This window comes from Astyanax mexicanus, chromosome 2 (assembly GCF_023375975.1).
Source record: "Astyanax mexicanus isolate ESR-SI-001 chromosome 2, AstMex3_surface, whole genome shotgun sequence".
NCBI classification, from domain to species: Eukaryota; Metazoa; Chordata; class Actinopteri; order Characiformes; family Acestrorhamphidae; genus Astyanax; species Astyanax mexicanus.
The window spans coordinates 48,839,333-48,850,981 of NC_064409.1; the positions used below are offsets into that span (position 1 = coordinate 48,839,333).

At 38.0% G+C, this 11,649-nt stretch overlaps 1 protein-coding gene across 2 annotated transcripts; it reads left to right on the forward strand.

Moving 5' to 3' along the window:
- The first annotated feature begins 2,997 nt into the window (after positions 1-2,997).
- adpgk (ADP-dependent glucokinase) lies at positions 2,998-11,621 on the forward strand. Of its 2 annotated transcripts, none has more exons than XM_007235188.4 (8): positions 2,998-3,102; positions 4,646-4,875; positions 5,066-5,291; positions 5,896-5,958; positions 6,813-6,933; positions 7,134-7,330; positions 8,152-8,250; positions 8,360-11,621. In XM_007235188.4, the coding sequence occupies exons 2-8, from the start codon at positions 4,661-4,663 to the stop codon at positions 8,927-8,929; spliced, it is 1,491 nt and encodes a 496-aa protein (XP_007235250.2). In that variant the 5' UTR covers positions 2,998-3,102; positions 4,646-4,660; the 3' UTR covers positions 8,930-11,621. The 2 variants fall into 2 exon arrangements, with proteins under 2 accessions (XP_007235250.2, XP_049330388.1); XM_049474431.1 differs by having other exon boundaries at positions 8,363-11,621.
- The last annotated feature ends 28 nt before the right edge of the window (positions 11,622-11,649 follow it).

Consider the following 11,649-nt stretch of genomic DNA (forward strand, 5'->3'; position numbering starts at 1 on the left):
ATGTGGAACAAGGAGAGAATGTACTATCCTCATAATTTATTTAATAATTTATGTCATAACGTAACAGAATATCAAAGTATGCTTGGTGTCTTTACCTGAGCAGACTATGTTAACGCTTTTGAAAATGGGAGGGATGGGATACATGCTGGCAGCGTATTACTGAATAAAAAAATGGCCTGTATCCCAGAGCTTAAGCTTAACTATTCCCACTGGTCATCCACCACTGATAATTTATCCCATTTTGACTAGAGCAAGATGGTAATGACTAGACAACTGGGTCAGAACCTCTCTGAAAGTGCAGATTTTGCAGTTAGTTTCTTGCATGCAGTGGTTAGTACTTAGCCAAAGTGGTTCAAGCTTGGACAAATAGTGAACCAGTGACATTAGGTCATGGAATCAGGAGGCATGTAGGGTCATTATTAGTTTTGAATAGCAAATGAAATGGTGATATTTGCAATGCAGACATTGCAGCTGTGGTTTACATCAGTGACATTGAAAAATATGTGTTTCTGTACAGAGCACCATTTCACATAAATCAAAAATATATCCCAATAACTGAATTAATTTATCCAAATACGTGAATCATTGAATACTAATAGAAGAATTTCCAGTGATCTTTATACAGACCTAATACCTAATACAGAAATGTATTATTAAAATGCAGACTGATTATTATGTCACAACTACAGACAAACGCAAATGAACAAAAACCTGTCAAACAGCTGCACTGTTCATGTCTTATACAAAGCACATTGAATAAACAAGTAAGTAAAGCTCTGTGTTAATGACTTTATTTAAAAGCTGTCAAAAGGTGTTTCACATAATGACAAAAAGCCAACAAAGACCATTTGACTATTAGACTAATATAACCTCAGTAAATATAAAACAGCTGTTTTTAATTATTATAATACAATATATTAAGGCAAAAAAAAAACTATTGAAGCCAGTCTAGCCCTAAACGTATTTGCCCCCTAAACCTAATACATTTTGGGATAACTGGCAATGAGTCTTTCACATCTTTATGGAGGAATTTTGGCCCACTCTTCTTTGAATTGTTTTAATTGTTTTTGAGCGTGAACGGCCTGATCATGCTGCAGCATTTCAATCAGACTTTGACTAGGCCACTCCAAAACCTTCTTCTTTTTTTCCCTGAGCCATTCCAAGGTGGACTTGCTGATGTGCTTTGGATCATTGTCCTGCTGCAGTACCCAAGTACGCCTAAGCTTAAGGTCACAAACTGATGTACAGACATTCTCCTTCAGGATTTTCTCTTGTAGAGAGCAGAATTCATGATTCCATCAACTCAAGCAAGTTGTCCAGATTCTAAAGCACCATAGCATCCCCAGATCATAACACTACCACTAACATGTGTGACTTACAGTATGACATTCCTTTTCTGAAGTTATGTTAGTTTTCAGCCGGGTATAACAGGACACACACCTTCCAAAAAGTTCCACTTTTGTCTCTTCAGCCTGCAAAATATTTTTCTGTATCCTGGTAATTACTTTTTCACACAGGGCCAGGATTGATTGGATAGTTTTTTCCATAATAAAATAAATCATCATTTAAAAACTGCTTTTTGCATTTACTCAGATTGCCATTGTCTGATATTAAAGTTGGTTTGATAATCTTAAAAATGTAAAGCAAAACAAAATAATAACAAAATACTTTTTCACTGCACTGTATATGTGCAGTTTTGCCCAAAGAATGTTGTAATGCAGCAGCATTACATTTTATTTTATATTTTTATGTTTTATGTTATTTTTAGTTGTGCACAAGCTTCATTAGGTTTCAATCAGTGACACTATAAAATATGTGTGCCAGTAAGTTTCTATACAGTGCACTATGTTCAAACTAAAAATATATCCCAATAACTGAATTAATATATCCCAATAATTGAATCATTGAATACAGATACCTCTGTATAATTTTCAATGGTCTTTATACAGACCTAATGCCTAATAAATTAATGTATTATTAAAATAAGGACTGATTATTATGTCACAACTACAGACAAACACAAATGATCAAAAACCTTCCAAAGAGCTTCACTGTTCATGTCTTGCACTAAGCACATTAATATAAAAAAAACAGTAACATAAACATAAACATAATTAACATAAACATAAATAACATAAACATAATTAAAACATAAACATCCACAGAGCAGGCTAGAAAACGTAAGTAAAACTTTGTGTTAATGACTTTTCAAGAGCTGACAAAAGGTGTTTCAGTTAAAGAGATGACACTGTACATGTGCAATTTTGTTCAAAGAAAGTTGTATGTTGTAGTTGTGCCTAAGGTTCATTAGTGATGTGTGTGTATGTGTGCGCTGACTAGAGTTTAGATTAGAGTTCAACATGAGTTGCTGACTCATAGTGATATGTAGCTTTCAAAGCTTTGACCTGTAGTATTGTATAGTAGTGTTTGTGTGTTATGCGTGTGTTTAAAAGCAAATATTTGTAAAATGCGTTTATAAATGTTATAAATAAAAAAATGTTTTTTTATACATTTCTGAATAAAAAAAGTATAAATTTAAAAGTATGTGTAGTCATAAACTGTGTATAAAAATGATTTATAATGAGACAATTAGTAATAAAAATGCAATCATAAATGTATGAAAATGGCCCAAAAATATATATTTTTTCTTTATGTACTGCAGTTGTTTAAAATGCATTTTGAAACTGGGACTTTTCTGTGCGGATATCAATTAAACTATTTTTATTTTTTCTAGCCTGCACTGCACTGTGGAGGTTATCAGTTTAGTCAGATTATGTTTGTCTACAGTTGTGATTTAGATAACTTAGAATAAATCACATGTAGTTAGTAAACACTGCAGAGTTCCTGGAAATGCCTGCTTTACTGACTGAGTGCTGTATAAACACAGAATAACACTTGATAGGGGCATTTCAGCTGGGTTAGTGTGTTTACGCTGGTGTTTTGTGTTTCACAGACGCTGCTACGCAATAAAGTTGCGTATCTGATTCAGCAGCTGCTGCTCGCTAAGGGAACTTTCCGACTTCCTCCGTAGTCAGTCAGACGTGGCGCCGCGGAGCTCACAACTTCACTCAGGTAGCCCCGGCGTTCACAGCGCTCTCTCAGGTGAGTCTGCACAGCTCTGCGCCTCGTGTGTGTGTGTGTGTGTGTTCGCCTGAGTATCGCTCGGAATGAGTAAACTGGTGGGTTGGTGTAGTTTTATAGCTGGAAGTTGAGCGGCTAGGTTCGTTAACTTAACCTACCTGTGATATGTGTGATAACGCTGTCGTTAGCCTGTCAGCTAGCCTAGCCTGTTAATAGTCAGAGGGTTTATGGCAGCAGTCAGACACATAATACTAGGCAGAATTAGCTCCTGGGGTATTAAAGGCAGACTGGGCTGGATTTTCCCCCCTCAGGATTTAATATGTGCCATTCAGTTGTATCTTTGTAGCGCAGAGGTTTAGCTTATTAGTTAGCGAGCTAGCTTGCTAACGCTTGCAAGAACCGGGAGCTTATCTAGCTAACTGGCTAGCCTAGCATAGCCAGCCAGAGCACCAAAACAGTGGACTTCCAAACAGCCCATTTTCTGGTTAATGTAACCTAAACTATATTGCGAATTTTTGACCCGACCTCGAATCAAACTGCGAACCCCCTAAAGCTAAGCACTAACCAGCTAACTATTAGCCAGTTATCCAGCTAGTTTGAGCAGTAAAGGAACTGTCATCTTTTCTGTATCTAGGTTAAGTTACCTAGGTTAGATCAGAAAGAGACCCTATACAGTGTAATGAATGGGTATATATACAGCTCTGGGAAAAAAATATTTTTCTTTGATTTTACCAAATTGCAACCCCCTAGAATATAATCAAGAGGAAGATGGATGATCATAAGCCATCAAACCAAACTAAACTGCTTGGATTTTTGCACCAGGAGTGACACAAAGTTATCCAAAAGCAGTATATAAGACTGGTAGAGGAGAACATGCCAAGATCCATGGAAACTGTGATTAAAAACCAGGGTTATTCCACCAAATATTGATTTATGAACTCTTAAAACTTTATGAATATTTGCATTATTAATTATTGCATTATTTGAGGTCTGAAAGCTCTGCAGCTTTTTTGTTATTTCAGTCATTTTTCATTTTCTGCAAATAAATGCTCGAAATGACAATATTTTTATTTGGAATTTGAGACAAATGTTGTCCGTAGTTTTATAGAATAAAACAACAATGTTTATTCTACTTAAAATATATAAAATATAATTAGCAAAATTGAAAATGATTGGTCTCTTTTTTTTTTTTTTTTTTTTTTTTTTTTCCCAGAGCTGTATATAGCTAGCGTTAGCTATGTTAGCAAGTCTGCACTAAATACCAGTAACTTTAACTCCCTGTAAAGGAGTGGCCATCTATTAACGCGTCAGGTCGTTTGGTTGAGAGTTTCATTCATTCCCCCTGAATAAGATGAAAGCTGCTGTCTAAAAATAGGCCTACTTAAATCCAGGGTGTTCTGCATAGCATACGTGCTGTACAGAGTATAGTATGTTCACTGTGGATTTCATAGTGTTACTCAAGAAGCAATGAACCCTCTGCCCCACTGCCTTACAAGATCATGAAGAACTGCCTTGAGAATTGTTTTTATATGTTTACTGGGTTTGGTGGTTGGCTGTGTTTCAGGACCTGTGTTGAACCATGTGGAGGAAGGCTGCGCTGGTGGCTCTGATGGCCATAACTTTGGGGTACTTTTATCGCACAAACCCAGAGCTACCAGAGCGAATGCTGCAGTTTGTCACCCAGTCCCTTCCCCAATATGAACCCATTGCTCCAAGTCTGGAAGAAACCATCGCCAGGGCCTGGGATGTCCTCATCACTGCCCCGACGAAGCAGTGGGGTCGAGTAGCAGTTGGGTAAGTTTCTTGCACATGATGAGCTAAGTGCACAAGTGGTTAAACGGTATAGACCTCAGTTTAGGCATTTTATAAATTGAATTTACTCAGTGACATGAGAGTAAATGGAGTAAATGCTAAATTGTGCTACAATAGCACTGCTGCCGCCACTCTTATAATTAAAATAATCACCCCTTCTCTCTGCCTTCAGGGTGAATGCCTGTATTGATGTGGTGGTGTCGGGGGTAGGGTTGCTCCAAGCTTTAGCTGTCGATCCGGGATCAGGCAGAGACCATGATGTTCTACACTCCAAAGAGGACCTAAAAGAGACCTTCATTCACTTCATGGAGAAAGGGGCAGCTGCAGAGCGATTCTTCGCCAATAGTGAAGTCTTTCAAAGCATTGCTCGAGCTGCTGCTGAATACCCTGGTGCCCAGGTAAAATTTACTATTTATTTTCTGGCGTTGCTTTTAGGGTTTGGTTCTGTTCCTGTCTCGTCAGCAGAAAGTGTTAGTGTAACAGGATCTTCTAATCACTGCTGGGTGGATCATCTTTTGTCTTTTTACAGGAGTGTAAACCAGTGTAATATCTTCCTGCTTTGTCACAGGGCCTGGTGTGGCCATTCTAGTTTGTGCACACGCCCCTAAAACTGTCCTGACCAGTTTGACAATATTATTTCCTAAATATCCTGCTAATTTTGGTGTCTCTACTGTAGAGGAGAAAGTGTTGATCTGTGAGAACTAAGACACACTTTTAATTTTGAATGAAGGCTAAGCCCAGTGAGGATTGGGTTTCTGTGTCAAATGTAATTCCGCTTTGTCGACAGTAATTAATAGCTGAAGCAGTAGGTTCAGGCTAAATGAAGACTAGTCCATTACTCTGAATATGTATTTGCGTTAGGCTCTTGCTTTTTAATTATTGCATGATGTGACCTTTACAGCTTATGTTTAGCCACAGTGCTTTGTGGTTTTGGATACATTGCTTTTGGTTGATTCAGGATATTTCATAATCAGTGGTTTCCTGTCTCCCTCTCTGTTGCAGCTATATGTGGGAGGAAATGCTGCTCTGATTGGTCAGAAATTTGCCTCCTACCCTGAACTGGTGGTGAGTAGACAGAAACTGCAGATGCTGCAGTGAGTTCATGTTTGTTTCATGTTTTGCATGTTTTACAAAAGGTTAAAAAACGATTTGTAAAGAGTTCAATGTGAAATACATAATGTACAAATAGAGGAAATTCAGCAAAATCCTTACTTTTCCCAAATGACTACTTATCCAGAAACAGTCACATCAAGGGAATGCGAATAAGTATGGTGAGCCCAAAAAGAATGTCAGAGAGACCTCTAAGAATAAGCTGGCCTCTTTCATTGACTGCCCTCTAGTCAAATTATGAATATTCACAAACACTGAACCAAAGTGGTCTGCATTGCAGGATGGCACTGAGGAAGCTACTACTCTTTTAAAAGACCACATGGAGCCAGAAGCCTATTGGATTCATCCAAATTGATGCATTAAACTAAACTAATTAGAAACATAAAACTGCAGGACAATTTCATATAGCAGACAAATGACATTAATAAATCTTCAGGCCTAGTGAAAATTAAGATACAGAAGTGTCTATGGGAGGTTTACTAAACAAGAAACTAAAAACCTAAAACTCTAGTCTGTGTTTTTTATATATATATAACTCCTGTGTCTAGGTACAGGTCTTGTCTTATCACTTGTTTATTGAATGATTTTAAATAGTCTGCTTTTATGTTTCAGCTCTTTGTTATCCAGTTAAAATCAGTGTGCACTACAGAATGTCCTGTCTCACCATGCACATTCAGATTGTACTCTGACTGTACTGCACTGTTCTGTGTGTTGAATTGTCTAATGGCTGCTGTCTTAATAATGTTCTTGTACTCTGTTGGAATGACAATAAAACACCTCTTGACACTAAAAGCTGTGTTTTCCTATAGGTGCTCCTGTGTGGGCCTGTGGGGCCTAAACTGCACGAATTGTTAGACGAGCAGATAGTAGTACCTCCAGAATCTCTGCAAGAGACTGACGAATATCACCTTATTCTGGAATACAAGGCAGGTAAGGATGTGTTCATGTATTAATTAATTAACTTAAGATTAACAAATGTATATGTGAATTAAAACCATTTTATTTTAACATGTTATCCATATTTTTGTAAGTTTTTTTCTTAAGTAATTGATCATTACTGCTGAACATTTGCGCTGTTTGATTTCGTGAGATGATGTCAGTGATGTAAAGTTTTTTCTGTATGTGTTTAGGGGAGCAGTGGGGATCGACTCGAGCTCCACAGGCCAACCGCTTCATCTTCTCTCATGATGTATCCAATGGGGAGATGAGTGCTTTGGAGACTTTTGTGGCAAGTCTTGAGGAATTCCAGCCTGGACTGGTGGTGCTTTCTGGACTGCACATGATGGAGGGCATGGGCCGAGAGCTGTGGGAGGACCGACTCAAAGAGGTGTGCAGTTCCTTTTATTTTATTTTATTTTTTAAATAAATTCATCTTTTGGCTATATATATTCAGTAATTCAGTTCAAAATGTGAAACTCATATATTAAAATGGATGTATTGCACACAGAGAGATCTATTAAGCGTTTATTTCTTTTATTGTTGATGATTATGGCTTACAGCCAATGAAAACCCAAAAACCAGTGTCTCAGAAAATCAGAATATTAATTGGTACTTTTGGCAGTGTGGGCAGTGTGCCAAGTCCTGCTGGTAAATTAAATCTGTGTCTCAAATAAAAGTTGAAGTAAAAGTGGAGAGACACACAGACCAAGCTGCTGGAGGTCTAGTGTGAAGTTTTCACAATCAGTGATTGTTTGTAGAGACATGTCATCTGCTGGTGTTGATCCACTTTATTATATCAAGTCAAGATCATTGCAGTGTTTTCCTGGAAAATCTTTAAGCATTTCATGCTTCCCTCTGCTGACAACTTTTATGGAGATGCAGATTTCATTTTCCAGCAGGACTTGGTACACCACCCATGCTGACAAAAGTACCAACTGGTCTATATAATATTCAAATTTTTGATTTTTAGGTTTTCATTGGCTGTAAACCATAATCATCAACAATAAAAGAAAGCAACGCTTAAAATAGATCACTCTGTTTTTAATACATCTATATAATATGTGTTTAACATTTTAAACTGAACTACTGAAATAAAGTAACTTGATGTTCAATTTTCCGAGATGCACTAGTGTATTGTATTTAGAATATTTTAGTGCTGTTTCTCAGCCTGTCTGAGCTTATAGAACTCTTTTGTATATTGTTGCGCAGGCTGTTGTTGCCATCTCAGATGTCCGCAATGAGGTGCCCATACATCTGGAGTTGGCCAGCATGACTGACAAAGACTATATGAGCAGCATCATGAAGGAGGTAAATGTGTAGGTTTAACAGAGAATTATTAGAATTATTATTTGATTATTTATCTGAAGTGTCTGAGTAGCAGATGTACCACATTCAGTACTGTGGGCTCTTCTGTTAGCAGGTCATGCCCATCGTCAACTCCATCGGGCTCAATGAGCAGGAGCTGCTGTTTCTCTCCCAAGCCGGAGATGGTCCTCACTCTGACCTCCCCGCCTGGGACGGGATCCCCGACGTGGGCCGAGTTAGTGACATTCTCCTGTGGATCCTGGAGCAGCACGGGAGGGCTGACCCGGAGTCTGAGGCCGATCTGACACGGATCCACTTCCACACGCTGGCCTACCACATCCTGGCTACAGTTGACGGGCACTGGGCGAACCAGGGGGCAGCGGTAGCGGCTGGGGCACGTGTGGCCAGCAGTCAGGCGTGTGGTCTACAGGCTGTGGATGTAAGTAAAGTGGTGCTGAAGATGCCACAGAGGTTCTACAGCTCGTTTTCAGAGCCTAGAGAGAGCTTGGTGTTGGAAGCATCCAGTCCAGTTACTGTGTGGAGCAGGAGGAACGTGTCCTTCCATCTCAGTCCAGTACTAGTATGCAAACGACCACTACGGACAGTCGGGCTGGGGGACGCCATCTCTGCAGAGGGACTGATGTACTCTGAGTTGGCGTCCCAGCCACAGTCTGAGCATTAAGCCTTGTAAGTTAATAAGTATTGACTTAATCACTCCCTGAGGTCTAGATCCATTTTTTTGAAAGGCTAACCTGTTCTTGATCCTCTTTACAACTTCTAGTTGCTAAGCATCTTACCGGCTGGATATCTCCTCCATTCATTCAGCCCTCATAGCAAGCAGTGCTTGCTGACAAGAAGAATGGAGGATGAAGGAAAAAGAGGGTGTTTTTTCTCTTCTGTCTTTCTTTCTTTTTTTTTTTTAACAGTGCAGGAAAGGAGACCTCTGTATTTTTGTTTGATTGTACCGTACCTTCCTGTCAGCGCACTCCGTGAAATTGTGTTTTTACCTCTCCTGACTACTACCGTGAAGAGATGTGAAATCTCACCTGCCTTCAAACATGATGCAGAAACTCTTGAGCTGCTATGAAATCAAGTGGATAGATTTGTTTAGAGTCCTATACATCTCCAGTGTACCTTAGATACCTTAACCAAAGCTAGGTTACTTATAGCCATACTCGTTTCCTGCTTTAACCGCAACTCCACCCCAAATATATAAATGTCCTTCTATACGATGTTGTGGACTTGTACAACTCCCAGCAGTCCCAGTCCAAGTTTTCTGATTTCTCTAGCAATATATACAGTATATTATTATATCTTGTGTACAGTGACATAAGAGTGATTCAGAACAAATCACAAAGCCTTATGACTAAGCCTTGTTTGTTTTTTAATAGGGATGCAGTGAAATTAACATTTTTGTTTGAAGCCGAAACTGAACAAAATTAAATATTTGGCTGATAGCTGTTTTTAGCAGTTTTTCATTATTTGTGCCACTTTTTTCACCTTTGCATAAATTAAATAGCCTAAATTTATTTTGTCTAAAAAGCAATCCCAAACCAACAATTTAAAAAATGATGTTTAATGAACCCTGACCAGTTTTAATATTCCAGATTTATAATTGGGGTTCATAAAAAAGAACCATAATTGTTCGGTATAAATTATTCTTTATTCTAATTAGTCTTTGGCCGAAGAGCATTTTTCGCCAATTTTTTTTGGCCAAATAATGTAGGTTTGCTGAATATTCAGTGCATCCCTGTTTTTTATGAATTAAATGAACATCTCGCTACAGTAAAAACTGGATAGTCTAAATTTGCCATGTTCTTTCTTACCTAGGTCAGCTTTTTGTGGTTACTGATATTATGATGTAACAAAACTACACAACTGACTTGTCTTAAATGTATGGTATTACTTGTGCAAATGGGGGGACAGGTTTTTGTAATGTTATATGCTTTGTAGTGTGTAAGGACTTGCACCGGCACACTCTGTAAATATCTGCTGAGGAATCTCATGCACTCTTCATCCTTAGCATTCATTTATTCATTCATAGTGTTCATAAAAGTTACTGCACTCCTTTTAGGAGGACTATCTTTTTATATCTAGCATAAGGGGAGGTAAGAGTGTAGTCAGACTTTCTACACTCTTTAAAATAAAGGTGCTTTAAATGGTTCTTTGAGTGATGCCATAACCCATGGAAAGGCTAAGCAAAATGCACCAGACTCTCTTGGTCACAAATCTTTTGCAATCATAGTTTCTTGAAGGAACCAAAAGTGGTTGTTTTTTGGTCATTTAAAGAACAATTTGAGTGAACTTTTTCAGATATGTACTGTAAGGAGGGAAAGGATGGTAAGGACTTTGACTGTTCCTATTATTATAGGTCAGATGGATTTGTACATGAATAGGACTGACATGTTTCAGCAGTAGTGTAGATGGTTCCAGCTGTAAAGTTGTGCATACCGTACATAGAAATCCCTTGCCATTTAATAGCTGCTGTTCCTTTTTCTTGTTGTATAATGAGAGTTAAAAGTTCTGGTGTGACATGTACGCCCCTTCCTAGGAAAGAAATGGATTTCTCCTCTATGCTGTACTGCAGTTCTATAAGCCTTCTCCTATACTAAATGTAAATTGGTTTATTTATTCCTGTTAGCGCTTTATCAGGGATCAAAAAGCTGGCTGAGTGAGCGGTAGTGTTGGTCACAGGTTTGAATGGATAGATGGATGCCTTAAGCATTGAGTACATGTAAATGTTTTTTTTTAACTGCTTCTCTTTCTTGAAAAAGGTGCATCTTAGGTTTACATGTTAACTTTATTTGATGCTTCTTCTTTATTCTGAGTTGTACTGTATTCTTTTATGACACTCCGTCTCAAAAGAGAATAACTTTTTATTGGAGTTGGCTCTGTTGTGATCAAGACTAGTCTCTTAAGTGTTTTTTTTTTGTTTTTGTTTTTGTTTTTTCTTGGATGGATTAATCTTAAAGTTGGACCAAACTGCAGTAGTGTCTGGTGACGGACCCTAGGAAATACTTTTTGCTGGTCTAATGTAAATTTGTTAATGCAGATTTGTTAGGATTACAATCATGGACTGAAGGGGCCTGGAGCTAATCCTAGATAAACCTTCTCTGCTCTGAGATGCTTGCTGCGTATTTTAAGACATGATTTGATACACCTGCCATGTTCTTCTTTTTTTAACATCACTTCATTTTAAGACATTATAGATATTATGTGGGGTAAAGTTAGTTTGCACAAATGTGACATTATGCAAAAGTCTTAAAGTAAACGGCCATTTAAGAGGCCCTGGTGTTCTAAGATTAAAAAAACTGTCTAGCTAATGGTAACTGGTCAGAATATTTTTTTATCAATAAAATATCTGTTAAACCCATAATGTTTCATTGTCTTTTTTTTTGTTTG

What these genes read in the sequence shown, in the direction of transcription:
- adpgk (XM_007235188.4), top strand. Translation starts at nt 4,661, where the DNA reads ATGTGGAGGAAGGCTGCGCTGGTGGCTCTGATGGCCATAACTTTGGGG. An exon ending in TGGGGTCGAGTAGCAGTTGG is followed by an intron (nt 4,876 to 5,065) that starts GTAAGTTTCTTG and finishes CTCTGCCTTCAG; the next exon opens with GGTGAATGCCTGTATTGATG. An exon ending in GGGAGGACCGACTCAAAGAG is followed by an intron (nt 7,331 to 8,151) that starts GTGTGCAGTTCC and finishes ATTGTTGCGCAG; the next exon opens with GCTGTTGTTGCCATCTCAGA.